This window comes from Palaemon carinicauda, chromosome 8, assembly GCF_036898095.1.
Source record: "Palaemon carinicauda isolate YSFRI2023 chromosome 8, ASM3689809v2, whole genome shotgun sequence".
Taxonomy (NCBI): domain Eukaryota; kingdom Metazoa; phylum Arthropoda; class Malacostraca; order Decapoda; family Palaemonidae; genus Palaemon; species Palaemon carinicauda.
Window position 1 is genome coordinate 165051373 of NC_090732.1, and position 16148 is coordinate 165067520.

General features: G+C 36.5%; 1 protein-coding gene across 1 annotated transcript; it reads left to right on the plus strand.

Moving 5' to 3' along the window:
- The first annotated feature begins 13785 nt into the window (after positions 1-13785).
- On the plus strand, positions 13786-14769 carry LOC137645538 (spidroin-1-like). Its single transcript, XM_068378342.1, has one exon. The coding sequence runs from the start codon at positions 13786-13788 to the stop codon at positions 14767-14769; it is 984 nt and encodes a 327-aa protein (XP_068234443.1).
- The last annotated feature ends 1379 nt before the right edge of the window (positions 14770-16148 follow it).

The window sequence follows — 16148 nt, forward strand, 5'->3', positions numbered from 1 at the left end:
ATATACTAGGTTACATTTTGTCAGGTTTACAAGGGACGAAGTAATTTGACAGCCCTTTAACCCATTTAAAACTGGTACCCATTCCAATTTCTCTGAAATAACTTCTAAACAGACTACAATGTATTGAGATAGAGCGCTGTACATTTTACATTATGATAAGGTCATAACTCACGAAGATCAAGACAAGAGAGCCTTTGGTTCAATGTGTAGAACTTCGTTCTGACCAGATAGTTAGGCAAGTAGCAACTGACCAAAGTGATCAGAGAATGAAAGCGATTATGTCGCGAGACCTAGTTGCAGCTGAGGGCCACTACCACCATTCTTGCTACCGTAGGTATACCAAACCAAGTTCTCATTCCTCTTCTGAAGGTAGTGCTGATCCTGTGGCATCGGACCCAAACGAGGAGTATGCCAAGACTGAAGAACTTTGTAATAGTGGACTATTTAAATGCATTAGGGATGTTATATTTGAGAAGCCTCAAGTGATAAGAATGACTGAATTATGTAAATACCTGCTTGATCTGTTTGTAAAATCTGGTGTAGGCCTATCGAATGTTAAAGTCTCAACTAAAAAGCACATCCATAGAAAGATTGAGGGGAAGTTTGGGGAGAGTGTTCATGTAATACCAGATGAGATGGGCAAATTTCTGGTGTATCCCGATAACCTTTCCCTTTCTCAGCTTATCATAGAAAACGAAAAACTTGAAGAGGAGCTCCTAGCTACTAAGCAGAACACCTCAAATGTACGTGTCATGATGCGAAACTTGTCCAATATCCTGAGAAATGATGTCAAACAGTATGATGTTAAAATGCCATGGCTCTCAGTACCAGAGGAGATGAAAGATGGAGCAGCCTTCATACCATGCTCTGTGAAAACCTTATTGAGAATGCTGTTGACAGGTGGATCGGACCCCTCAGCTCCTGTATCGGATCGATTACAACGGCTCATTGAATCAGTTGGGCAAGACCTCGTGTATAGTATAACGTGTGCAAAGGTAATACCTCCTAAACACATCCTCCTGCCATATGCTGTCATATCCCTAACTGGTTGTGTTGAGGTCATTCGCCTCTTAAACCGAAGTGGTCTTGGTGTTTCTTACTCAAAACTTGAAGAGATTGACACAGCTCTGTGTATTCAAAAGATGTTGTTGAACGAAGGATGTGTTGCCATACCACGAGTTATCCAGCCTAACGTTCAAGTGACATTGGCATATGACAACATTGATAGGAGGGAGGAGACACTAAGCGGAGGAGGGACATCACTCCGAGTTAACAGCATCATTGCACAGCCTAGGATGTTTGTACCACAGCCTGTCATGCTGCATCAAATAAATGAAGAGAAGCGAAAACATCAGACCATAGAGATTGAGGGAAGGCTTCTTTCCATCTTCATTGCTGGAAAGCGTGTTGGACCTCCTCTTCGTGGTTATGTAGAAATGGATGACCAGACAATGAATCATGAAGTGAAAAAGAAAACTCTGCTTTGGTTGCTCACTCGTGCACATTGTGCTTCAAACCAAACTGTGGGGAGCTGGACAGGCTTCAACATTCAAGTCCGTGATGAAGTAGAGATCACCCCTGATGAAGTTGGTTATCTACCCACATTAAATGCCCCTGCCACTGAGCTGTCTACTGTCCATTAGGTGTTGTGCCAGTCTCAACTAATCAGAAGATCACTAGGTCTTAGTAGCATTATCGCTGTGTTTGACCAAGCACTATATGCTAAAGCAACAGAAATAATTTGGAAGCAGAGAGATACATTTTCAGAAGTCGTTCCTCGGATGGGCACATTTCACACCATGTATACTCTTAAGCATCATTGGTAAACGATTCCAAGATGCTGGGTTGAGAGATCTTTGCATTGAATCAGGTGTGATTGCTGAGGGGTCAGCAGAAAAGCTACTTTTGCGAAAACAGTACAATCGTTCAGTTAGGTTCCACAAACTATTGTATGAAGCTCTACATCGTCTTGTCTGGAAGGGGTTCTTAGAAATATATGGAGAAGATGAAATTGCCATTCGAAACTTGGTCAACGCATTTTCCCAAGATATATGCCAGGAGACCTTCACAGAGACACTGAGCACCCAAGCATCTGTGTCACTGGCTGAACGTTTTGAGGTATACAAAGAGTCTGCACCAGGATCGAGGGGATCTAGCATTATTTTGGATGTCGTACTTGGACATGGTAGACATCATGTTGAACATGCTGCGAGCTTCTAGAAAAGGAAATTGGTGTCTCCATCTGTCTGCTATCAAAGACATGATACCATGGTCTTTTGCATATAATAAGCACAACTATGCCCGGTATCTTAGCACATATTACGCAGAGATGACAAACTTGTCGACAGAGCACCCAGATGCCCAGGAGCACCTTCGGAACGGCGGGTTTTCCACCAAAGTTAGCATGCTGTGTATATTTCAAAGTGGGCTCATAGATGCGTACTGAATATATAGACGTTAAGAAGGCTTCAGATCTTCTCGGTCTCGAAAAATGTGCCTGCTTTCTTGGTCTCCACTCATTCACAGGTTGTGACACTGTGAGCAGCTTTTCCGGCAAGGGCAAAGTCTCAGCTCTCCGTCTTCTAAATGATAAAGACCACATGACAACCCTGCAGTCATGAGGCTAATCATGGGACCTATCGAACCAAGCAATCAAACAACTAGAGGCACTAACATGTTCCCTTTATAGTGCCAGGACAAGAATTAGCAGCATAAATTAGTTGTGTTTCTCCATTTTTTGTTCGAAAAAAGGCGAGGCTGAGTCTTGGCAACTGCCACTATGTGCATCTTCCTTGCTAAATCACTGCAAGAGAGCCAACTATTAGTGTGCCATTGGAAAATAAGTTTGGAAAGGAATCCAGTTATTCCTTCTCCAGTTGGCCATGGGTGGAAGGTAGAGTTCATCGCCTGCAACTGTCAAAAGCAGTGCTTGGAGGAGAGTTGTTCTTGCCTACAGAACAGAATTACGTGCACATACCTTTGCAAGTCACAGACATATAGCAACATGGAGGGAGAGGAGGAGGAGGAGCAGGGGACTATTGAATTTGAAGGCTCATCTGATGATGATGACACTGATGAAGAATGAGATCAAAAGTTTACTGGTTCAAAGAGGCCGGAAAATATCCTGGGGAGCATGACTTTAGGGTAGGAGATCAGTAGGCCTACAAATGCAGAAAAATTGTTTGCAAGTATCAACATTTTTGTATTTGTTGAAAGCTGGTTTACCATATTTTTATGTTTTGTTCTGTCAGATAGAAGTAACATGCATTCCAAAGTTAAGTGGTGTATGTGCTTGACCTTGACCCCAGGGCATTGTCCTTTAAATTTCAAAACAGTCCTAGATGAAATAACCTCATTCTGATATGATTTTTGCCCTTTGTGGGGAAAATCTATTGGTAAAATTGCATGAACGAGCAACTAATTGTCATCTTTATGTTTGCAGGTGTTTCATTGAAAAATGGCCTTTTCCAAATATGTGTCAAATGCTGTTAAGTACCATACCTCAGATACAAATAAATATAACACTTTTAGGCATAAAATGGAGTTGGACACTTATTATCTTCTAAGCTCATTACAGTGGAAAAATTCCCATTGGTGCAGTAGCTGGGAGATTTTTTGAAAAGAGGTACAGATTTTATACAAGGGCAAAATTTTATGACCTTTTGACCTCTAGTGACCTCCTTTATTAGCGTATTAGAAATAAATATATATAATTTTGTAGAACATAAAATTCCCAACATTTTGAGTGGTAACTTGCAGATATTGGACCATTACTTCAAAAGATATTGCAATTTACATTTCCCTTACCCCAAAATTTTGGATCCCATGTTGGGACCATTTGTAGATCTTTACGAGGTGATTACTAACAATAAGCTACTCCAAGCTTGGCTTCAAACTTTTTTTTTCATCCATGGATATATACCTTTCAAGAAAAAAGTGACATTTTGCCACCCCAGGTGGTACCAATCCATACAATTCTGGGGTCTAGCTCATGGACTAAGTTATGGTATCCTTAAGAGAAGGAAACTTCCCGTGAAGAAGTTTTAAATCAACATTCGGGGAATATTTCTTAGAGTAGATGTTCTAAGTACTAGTGGCTTTAATGTAAAACTTCAAGATTGTTTAGTAAAGTTTTTAAATAGTAATACCTAATGAAAAGGTCAAGATTAATATTTTGTATTGAATGCTCAGGCAAAGCTGGTTCTTGATACATAGGTCAAACTTGAAGGGATTTAGGAATTGCACCAAAGGTATTAATTAGGGTAAAATAATAATTGGGTCTTTTTCAGTTATTTAGGACAGTGGGAGGAATGATTACTTAAATGGAAGCTAAAGAAAACAAAATTAAGACAAAGGAAGGAATAATTACTTAAAGGGAAGCTAATGAAAAAATTTTAGGACAAGGTAGGAATAATTACATAAAAGGGAAGCTAAAGAAAAAAATTTAGGACAAATATGGGAAGAAATACTTGAAGGGAAGCTAAAGAAAAAATTTTAGGACAAAGGAATAATTACAAAGGGAAGCTAAAGAAAAAATTTTTAGGACAAAGGTAGGAATAAATACTTGAAGGAAAGCTAAAGAAAAATTTTTAGGACAAATATGGGAAGAAATACTTGAAGGGAAGCTAAAGAAAAAATTTTAGGACAAAGGAATAATTACAAAGGGAAGCTAAAGAAAAAATTTTAGGACAAAGGAATAATTACAAAGGGAAGCTAAAGAAAAAATTTTAGGACAAAGGTAGGAATAAATACTTGAAGGAAAGCTAAAGAAAAAATTTTACTACAAGGATAAACTACTTAAAAGGGAAGCTAAAGAAAAAAAAATAAGACAAGGTAGGAATAATTACTTTAAGGGAAACTAAAGAAAAAGTTTTAGGACAAAGATAAGAATAATTACTGAAAGGGAAGCAAAATAACTTTTTAGGGTAGGTAGGAATAATTACTTGAAGGGAAGCTAAAATAAGTTACGGGTTTCTTGAAACAATTTGGTAATGCCTGTGAGATTCCTTTCAAAGTAGCATTTTGAGGGAGTATTTTAAATTTTAGTACTTTTTAAATAATTATCAATTTAGAGTGTAATGTTGTGGATGAAATTTTAAATTGTAATAGAAATGTGGATTGTATCTTTTAAACATATCAAAGGTGGTTTTATAGGTAGAATTCCTTTGTAAATCTAAAATATAACTTACTATAAATAGGATTAAGCAGATATCCAATGCTTAAAACCAGTTGCTTTTTATATACAATAAAATACTGTTTTGTCATTTACGATTTTATTAGATACAAACATTAATTATTAAAACTTAGAGATGAGATGCTTGTATAACTCACATATGTACATTGGTTGTAATAATTATTTCAAATATTTTGCAAATAATATGCACTATACAATGTCAATTGTATAAGAAAAAATTAATTTAAATTTTTTGTTGTAAATAATAGGTGATATTTGATAACGTTATTGCATAAGAATAATTTGTATGAACGAACATACTTGAAGACACAAGAACAAGTGTCCTGATTGATAATTTATGGTAAAAAAAAGTGACATACATTGAATAAGTAAAGGTAGATGGCCCAACAGTTGGACATCTGTGGTTAGTGATATGAGCATTACTGCCTTTTTTTGATATTGTAAGTTCATTATAGTTGGAGAGCTGTAAATGGTTTATTCATAATATTGAATACAAGATATTTGATTATCTAGTTAAAATCAACTTTTATCAATAACGAAAATGATACTTCTTGTGTTGATTAATTCTGGGGTTTAGCGAAAGAGGCTATTTCTTAATATCCTCCATAAGAAATGTTAAAGCCTGAGAGTTAGTTCATTTCTCAAAACTGACAATGTAAGACTAGTCTCATATATGAGATTGATTCTCTGAACAGCCTTTGTTCAATAGACTATTTCCAAGTGCCTGATTTGATTTGCACAGGCTCACATTGTTAGTAAAATTGACAGACAGTTAATGATAGACAGACTTTGTGTGCCTGTGTAGGTCGAATGAGGCATTTCTGGAAATATTTTACCGAGCTGAAGTTGTTCAGAGTCGAGCTCAATCATATAAAACTGGCCTTGCCTATCCATTTGAATTTTGAGAATGTGAGCAAAATCATAGGCTTTATCATTGAATACGAGTTATTATAATAACGCCCCCTTGCTAAAACTCAGGGTTGCTAAACTTAAGAAGTCTCACTTCCGTTATGAATGAAGAAGTAGATTTTGATTAGCTATTCAATATCTTGTACTTTTTATTATAAATTAATCATTTCCAGCTCTATAATGAACCTATGTCTTAAATTAAGTCAGTAATGTCAATATCATTAACCACTGATATCCAAATGTTGGTCCATCTACCTTTACCTATTCAATATGTCACTTTTTTCCATAAATTATTCAGGACTCTTGTATTTGTATCTTCAAGTATTTTAGTCTATACGAATTGTTCGTATGCAATAGACCTTATCAAGTAACACCTAATATTTAAAGATATTCAATTTTTAGTATATTTTGAAAAGAATCATTAAACTGTTTAAGATGTATTTACCATTCTCAAACATTGTACCGTATTAGGAATAACAATAAAATGCATATAAATTATTACAATACTTAATTTAGTTACCCTTGTATACAAAAAGAAAATGGGAATGCAAATAAAAAAAGACGAAAATGTAAATATTTGATAAAGTGTTCTCCCTATATCCCTATATTAAACCTCGTATGGCAGAGTGTTCTCCCTAAACGCCCCCCTACCCCTTCTAACACCAGAAAATGCCTTATTCCCCACAATAAAAGGGCCAAAAGGCTCATGAAATAGTCCTTTTCTCCTAACTAGCCACTTGTTCTTTTGGACTGTTATTGACCCCCCAAATACAGAGTTCGTTCACTCCCTCACTGGGGAAAGAGAGCTGTAGTACCAGTGTTTTATGAATATAAAGTACAAAGTCAAGATGGCCGACTTTGTCTCTGTATTTCATCTTGAACCAAAGTCCATTTCTTAATTCGGCTCTTTGTCCAATAGGTTTTTCCTGACTAAAGTCATAATGATAATGGCCTTATTATTTCCATTAAATATTGCTCAAAAACCTCAATTTGAATTTTATTCAGATTTAAATTTTAGGTACAAAAGTATACCTAAAATTATAATTAAAGATTCCCATTAAAACAATATGGTTGGAGAAAAACTTAGAAATTCGTTAAAGACTTTTATTGTAGAAGATTGAATGTTAAACACGAGACAGGTTTCAGTATCATCAGTTATATAATGAAAATACAAACACTATGAAGTCAAGGACACATCAAATTCATGAAACCCCATTTTCTGAAAGCTTCAAACGCCTTAGATTCAAAGAAAACTTAAACGTTTGTCATACATTAAGCTCATGATTCGACCAAGAATGACTCTTAGGTGAGTCACCCTTCATCGAATATGGTGCACGATATGACAATTTCCTATTTTCTTTGTTTCCCAGTTAGGGTCCATTTTCTCTTTTGAACACCTGTTTAGTGCGTTTGAAGCTCAGCATTTGAGATAACATATTTCATGATTGTGTAAGTAAGCAGTGTTTTCTCTAATAAAATTATTAATAAAAAAAAAGAGGAAATGGAAAGCCCACCAAGGCCATCCCCTGTCCCACCTAGTAACCAGAAAATTAATACAAAGTTTTCTTCTGATAAAGCAATGTTACTAGGCCCTTGAATGCTTTCCTTTTCCTCTTTTTTTTTTCTTTTTTATTGATAATTTTACAAACAATGATATCAGGATTGCAATTCAAAGACTTCAGGAATATTTTGGAGCTCTCCTGAAGTTAAATGGTAAAAGAATTGACATTATTTACATTACTAAAAGACAGATTCTAGCTATTATAGTTACGTTAATTCTTTAATGAAACATAAAATTACACATTTAGACAAGAAAATCTTTATTTCTAGAATGGAAAACAAATTAAAAATCTAAAACTGGTAAAAGAGTCATTTCCAAGCCTTTGTGCAATTTCAGAACGATCCATTACTACAGGCACCTGAAGCTCGGTCAAAAGCAGACAAGACTCACAAATGCCAAGATGCCTCCCTGTCTCGTCCCATTTAATGTATATGATTGAGTCGGGTAAAAGAGAAGAGCCGTGCAAGACTACTGCCCTGACCATCCTTGCTACTCCTCCCAGCAGACAGTCAGATCGGACCGAAGTACGCATTCATCTTACACGTGGACACCTGAATCACTTTAGCTTAGTTGTGTAATAAAGTTCTCAATTGCAAACTCTAGAAAATGTGACGCTGGAAAGAGAGTTTAACCCAAAACACCTAGCTAAAGACACTATTTTAAACAGAAAATAAATTCATAACTTTATGAAAATGGCTTTCTTTTTACGTACAAATAAAGTGTTAATGATTCTAATTGAATATTTACCTAGTTAGGGGAACATTAACTTTTAATTTAAAGTTGATATAACTCCTTTTGACAAACCAATAGGCCTACCCCAAAAATATACAATACTCCTAGAAATAGGAATATCTCTTAGGCTACATATCTATAAAATTAAATAAAGCCAACCCCACTAGATACTATCCTACCTTTTAATATACTATCGTCAACTTATAATCCCTTACTATAGTATACTATCCTCAGCATATAAGCCCTTGGTATACTATCATCATCTTAATGTTATTTATAATACACTCCCCAAATTATAATCTTTTACTATACTCCTTTCTGTTCATAATCCTTTGTTATATTATCACGAACATAGGCCTATATTCCCTGAATAAGATATCTTTAGCCAATAATCAAAGCAAATGATTTATTATTTATTACGTATTTTACGCTGGTCTTCTGTAACTTGTATATCAGCAATTCACGGTCAAAATAGTTATGATGATGAAGCTATTATTTAGTGATGAAAATAATTTGATACCTTCTGGACTTTTGTCCTTAAACTTTGGATTAACCCAACATTAATTAAAGTTTAAAATTGCTTTTTAAAGTTACCAAAAGGAGCTCAGACATAAGAGACACAAACAGACGGAGATTACGTCCGTGGTGTGCGTTATTCTCTACTCAAAATCTGAATAAGATGAACAGATATTAAATAACAGATATCAAATAATAGATATAATTTTAGTATTGTTCGTAATACTAATGTCTCGGAGCTTCCAAATACCTTTCGACGTAAGGTGGTTGAAAAACATTACCAATGAAAGCAAATATATCATTAGATTATCAAATAGTTGATTATCTATATTACCCACCAGTTCACTAAAATGATGACATTTAATAATGATGAATTCATTACGCGTTTTAATTCAGAATAAAAAATAGAATCTTTTTCGTAATAGACACAGGACCAGGAATTATAACTTCTATAAAAGCCAATTTTTGTTAGGAAAATATTATTATAAAGAGTGAAGCTTCAAACTCAAATTTCTCTTAACAACAAAACAAATAATCTTTTATCATTTACTTCTCGGTAACTTTATAAGGTTTGAAAATTCTATCTTTAGATAGTTCAGCAACTCGTATAATTAATACCTCAAAATTCTAAACTGGAGAAAATAATTAGCTCTTAAAGATTTGTTTTTATATAAATTCATATAGAAAAGGAACTTTTAAGTTGAGTTATTGTTTATATATGACATATCTGTTTTTGACGTTGTTAATAGTTTATATAGGACATATCTGTTTTGACGCTGTTACTGTTTTTAGACAGATATATTGTTAATTTATTTTCATCATTCATTTATTTCCTTATTTCCTTTCCTCACTGGGCTATTTTTTCCTGTTGGAGCCCTTGGGCTTATAGCATCTTGCTTTTCAAACTAGTGTTGTAGCTTGGCTAGTAGGCTAATAATAATAATAATAATAATAATGATAATAATAATAATACATAGTTAGCTCAAAAAAAAATATAATATTCAGGGATATACTAAAACTTCGTGATTATTTTACTCTAATAAACCATGTGGTTACAAAATTTTTGAGTTCATAACACGGGCTATTTCAAAAGCTTAAAAATGCCAATTTTTTCATATGCTCTGATTACTAAAGTTGATGATTCTACTTTTGGAAATACTTTTTTGAAGAAATTCGAGTTTGAAGCTTGCCAATGGGTTGACTGACTTAGTGATGTACTTGCTAATTGGATAGAGGATATTTTTCACCTTATCACTTAATAAAATTAAATTTTCTTCAGAAACTACGCTACCTAAATTACAATGCAAACCTCACCCTAATTATATATGAAAAAAACTGCAATCCTAATTCGTACTCGCCTACAAAAAGCTGTATCTAATACCCTTTCAGTTTGACTTCTTTAAGGAAACACTGCCTAAAAACTGACATCCTCTGTCTACCTTGGGACATGTTCTATAGAAAGGAATTGGGCTAAAGAACGACATAACTTCTCCCTAAGAATCTTATACAAATCACTTAATACTAGCACAGTAATCCCTCATTCCTTACATTAGAATTCTTAACATTTTCATAGCACTCAAGTCCCTACATTCAATATTTTCAAATTCAGACACTGATGTCTAGGATTGAAATTTACTGGGTTTTGATATATTTGCTTTACTGATGTGCAATGAATAACTATTTTGGAGCACTGAATAACTTTTTTTTGAGTAAAAGTGGTTTATAAAATAATTTATCTCGTTACCATTAATAAAAAAAAAAAAAATCACCGACATTGAATCCTACGCCATTTATATTAAAAAAAAATCTCCCACATGGAATCCTATGATTAGCGTTTTTTCAAGAGGGAGATTGTTTTAGATTTAGGAATATATCCCAGCGTTGGGGCCTGCGAGGCCCTTCAGGACCTATGTGCAACCGGGTGCACTATGAAGTAAAAGTTATAAGAGCTTGGACGGCAAGACGGAAGAATGATGGCAGGAAAGGAGGAGGTAAAGAAGAAGGGTAGGAAGATAGTGCAACAACAGTACAGCCTCCTTAAGGATCGCTGATAAGATCCTCAAGTGTAAGTCCTACAGAGAATCCTGTGAGGTGCACTGATGGCACTACTTCATTCTGATTTTTGAGAGAGAGAGAGAGAGAGAGAGAGAGAGAGAGAGAGAGAGAGAGAGAGAGAGAGAGAGAGAGAGAGAGAGAGAGAGTGAGTTCCCTATTTCACCGTGTCGTGTAACAAAATAGTAACACTAAGGTAGCCTAGTTATGCAATATTCAATTTCCCGTTTTATTTTCATTAATTTTGCAGCTCCATTAAAAATTATTAATCTAATCTTATAATTCTCACTTTAATACTAAAACTACTCTAGTTTGAGTGAGCTCTGATGACACCTTAAGTGCAAACAACTAGACCAATAGTATCCTCGAAGGATGTGGGCATATAATTAATTACTTACAAGATCAATAATGAGTACTTTATTTTTGGCAAGATTGAAACCTTAAGAGACATCGGGAGACAAACTTTGATATTGCCATTCTATATGACAATTTGTATATTTCGCATTACAAATAACGAATCATTACAATGCTAATCAAAGTTTACGGTAGTTTCAAATACGTTAATTAATACCATTTACCTAATGAATTAAAAGACAAACTTGCCAAAAGGTCAGGCAATCTAACAAACGAGCAAAAGCTAAAATGGCTACACAAAAAATGTCGGGTCATCAACCTGCCAATGATTCAGTGTATAAAATCTAATAATCTGTAAACTTCAATATGTTGTAAATATTTTAAACTATAAAGGTACTCAAGGAGATTAAAAATGGAGTAAAGCGGATCATGAATTCTTTAAATTTAGGGCATTAACGAACGTTTGAATTCGATATTCCAATTACTGTGAATTTTGCACTTGTAAAATACCTAATACGTCTCTTACAATGTTATGAATTTTCCTAAAGGAAGGATACTGTTTATAGACAGGACTCTTTCTGCACATCAGTATGGCATTAACCGAAAAAAGCTACCCAGAAATCATTGCATCTTTTAAACACATGTTTATGAGGATATGCAAACGAAGCAAATTTAAGGAAATGGAACTTTCATACCTTGAGCAATGTAATGAAATAAAAAAGTTCTTTACAATAAATCCAGAAAATTTCTCACTTAGAATAAGCAAACCTGTCAAGAGTCTTGTCAATAATTTACAACCCTATTCTTCATACCAAATCTATTTTCCCACCCTTTAAACAATACAGCTTTCACGTCAACGACAACACATTCAAAAACTTTATTACACAATTCGTCTAAAAATTATCAAAGTGTTATTTATCCCTTCTTTATGTCATAGGCACAAATGACACGAGCCAAGAAACAAAATGGAATTTCTGAACCGAGCTGTGCACCTTTTCAGAGAGCCCGGGTATCTCGCCATAATAGAAAGTTCTGAAATGCAAGACTTCAAAATGACCCTCTTACCTGATTTCCTGAAACACTTACGTTAAGTACACTTACCATTTATCTTTAATACAATATTTTAAATGTATTGAATTTTTATGGAAAATTTAAAAATAACAGTTACCATCCATTACACATGAACTTCAAAAAGAGCATAAACATGTCTGGAGTATATTGAATCACAATCCTTTTACATTAGAGAGATTTTACACTACTTACATTACACAATTCATAACAAATCTGATGTTTTTGTCATTGACACAAGTGCATAATATTTTACTATAAAAAATTGTACTAAAAACCTGTACATTTGACATTATAACCTCCTACAATAGAAGATTCTTAAACATTCTGATGTATAAAATCATTTGTACCAATTTCTAAAATCTGATAAATCATTACAAACTTTAAGAATTTGAGGCTTTTGAGCAAGTTAATAGTGGCATAACAAAGCCACATTTTTATGACTTTAACTGTCAGGATAAAACCTGCACTGACAAGACAGCTGAATCAATAAGCAGACTACAGTCCAAAATGTTTACCAGAACAGGCTGTCGGCCTTTGACAAGTACAATATATTCAAGCTAACACATTAACCTACAGCTCTCAAGACACCAGTAAAAGAATGAACAAGCTCTGTACATGGGGATTAAATAACAGTCTGAAAGAACAAGTGGTTACTCTAGTTAAGATCAGGATCTACCTCATGGACCCTTTAGCCCTTTTTGTGGTGAGGAATAAAATGGCAAATTCTGATACTCAAAGAGGAGGGGGGCAGAGGGAGACTCATCTGCCATACAAGGCGAGTCTTATTAATTTTTTTAAACATTTCCAAATTTGGGATAAAGGAAGGATCAAGGATGGGGAGTGGGAGATCTGAAATTGCAGGTGAGCATCAGGTTGAAATAAAAGAGAACTTCATAATTGAACCTTAGGTAAAAATGTGTAAAAAATCCCCCTTTACCATTAACAATTAGCATAATATTCTTCAAAGTATATTCTTGTAGCACCCCAGAGAGAGAGAGAGAGAGAGAGAGAGAGAGAGAGAGAGAGAGAGAGAGAGAGAGAGAGAGAAATGACTAAATTACTTAAAAGTACCTAGAAATTAAAAGAGCTTCCCTAGATTGGAGTGGCCATTGAAATACATCTGGTTTAAATTCCATCTATTTTATACACAATCACAAATCTACTTTTATCTATTCCAAACTCTTCTCCCTCCCTTTAGCTAAACAGAAACACTTTAGACAGGTGTTATTAACCCAATGAATTAGAATTTCATTTAACTATGCAACTCACTGAAGAAGAAAAGTAGAGGGAAAAGAGTTAAAGTAGGATATAAAGCAAGTGCAGGTTAAGTCAGAAGGAACGGACAAATGCAGGTAGGATCAGAAGGAATGGGCAGGTGCAGGTAGGATCAGAAGGAATGGGCAGGTGCAGGTTGGATCAGAAGGAACGGGCAGGTGCAGGTTGGATCAGAAGGGACGGGCAGGTGCAGGTTGGATCAGAAGGGACGGGCAAGTGCAGGTTGGATCAGAAGGAACGGGCAGGTGCAGGTTGGATCCGAAGGAATGGGCAGATGCAGGTTGGATCAGAAGGAATGGGCAAGTGCAGGTTGGATCAGAGGGAACGAGCAAGTGCAGGTTGGATCAGAGGGAACGAGCAAGTGCAGGTTGGATCAGAAGGAACGGGCAGGTGCAGGTTGGATCAGAAGGAACGGGCAGGTGCAGGTTGGATCAGAAGGGACGGGCAGGTGCAGGTTGGATCAGAAGGGACGGGCAAGTGCAGGTTGGATCAGAAGGAACGGGCAGGTGCAGGTTGGATCCGAAGGAATGGGCAGATGCAGGTTGGATCAGAAGGAATGGGCAAGTGCAGGTTGGATCAGAGGGAACGAGCAAGTGCAGGTTGGATCAGAGGGAACGAGCAAGTGCAGGTTGGATCAGAAGGAACGGGCAGGTGCAGGTTGGATCAGAAGGAACGGGCAGGTGCAGGTTGGATCAGAAGGAACGGGCAGGTGCAGGTTGGATCAGAAGGAACGGGCAGGTGCAGGTTGGATCAGAAGGAGCGGGCAAGTGCAGGTTGGATCAGAAGGAACGGGCAGGTGCAGGTTGGATCAGAAGGAACGGGCAGATGCAGGTTGGATCAGAAGGAACGGGCAAGTGCAGGTTGGATCAGAAGGAACGGGCAGGTGCAGGTTGGATCAGAAGGAACGGGCAGGTGCAGGTTGGATCAGAAGGAACGGGCAGGTGCAGGTTGGATCAGAAGGAACGGGCAGGTGCAGGTTGGATCAGAAGGAACGGGCAGGTGCAGGTTGGATCAGAAGGAACGGGCAGGTGCAGGTTGGATCAGAAGGAACGGGCAGGTGCAGGTTGGATCAGAAGGAACGGACAAGTGCTGGTTGGATCAGTAGGAACGGGAAAGTGCAGGTTGGATCAGTAGGAATGGGAACGTGCAGGTTGGATCAGAAGGAACGGGCAAGTGCAGGTCGGATCACAAGGAATGGGCAGGTGAAGGTCGGATAAAAAGGAACGGGCAAGTGCAAGTTGGATAAGTCACAAAGGGAAAGTGCAAGTAGTATCAAAAGGAACAGGCAAGTGCGGGGTGGATCAGAAGGAACGGGCAAGTGCAGGTTGGATCAGAAGGAACGGGCAAGTGCAGGTTGGATCAGAAGGAACGGGCAAGTGCAGGTTGAATCAGAAGGAATGGACAAGTGCAGGTTGGATCAGTAGGAATGGGTAAGTGTAGGTAGATTAAAAAGGAACGGGAAAGTGCAGATTGTATAAGAGCAGGTTGGATCAGAAGAAACAGGCAAGTGCAGGTAGAATCAGAAGAAACGTACAAGTGCAGGTTGGGTCAGGACGAACGTGAAAGTGCAGGTAGGGTCACAAGCAATGTGTAAGCGCAGGTGGGATCAGGAGGAGTCCGCAAGAGCTGGTAATATGAGAGGGAACGTTGCAAAGGACATTAAGCAATGCCTACAATGAACAGCCTGAGGTAGCCTACACTGATGGCAATACGCTCCTAGGGAGATAATATATTCCACTTTACATCTATCCTTTCAGTAACCTAGATCATATGACTTTTATTCCTCTCAACTGATGTTTCATAATCATTTTGTTCAATGAAGGTTCATTGACCTATATTCCATTACTTTCTTTACCATTTAATCTATTAAGTTTTATTCACCAGATTCTACATTACTCCGTTCGCATTAAGTTCCTAAATTTCTCGTAAAAAGAACGGGGGGAGAGAGAGAGAGAGAGAGAGAGAGAGAGAGAGAGAGAGAGAGAGAGAGAGAGAGAGAGAGAGAACCACCAACTGTTGCAAAGTAATGCAAACGATCAAAAAGTATTAGGACGAAATTTGACTAATATTTAAGAATTATTAACACTTGGCATTGAGACGAAACTTCACTAATATTTATGAAATATTAACATTTGCTATTGGGACGAAATTTGACAAACATTCTAGAATTTTTCTCACATCAAAGAATAAGAAATACAAGATAGCATTCTATTCTTTACCTTTAACATATAAATCAAAAAGAGGAGTCTACTTTGTTTTCATCTTAAGAAAACATAAATGAAAATGGGAATACATTACTCTTAATAAAATGAAAGCAAAGGTTAATTATTGCGCACGGTTTTCCCTAAGCAATATACAAGAGGTTACAGAATATTATGATTTTAATCTTTTCTAGTCTAGGAAACAAAAGGGTATAAAGCAAATTTCTCGTCAGTTTTATGATCGTGTGGCTGATAGCATAGGAAGAAAAGCTCAAGGTGCTAC

Coding starts and splice junctions, on each gene's coding strand:
- LOC137645538 (XM_068378342.1), top strand. CDS start 13,786: ATGGGCAGGTGCAGGTTGGATCAGAAGGAACGGGCAGGTGCAGGTTGG.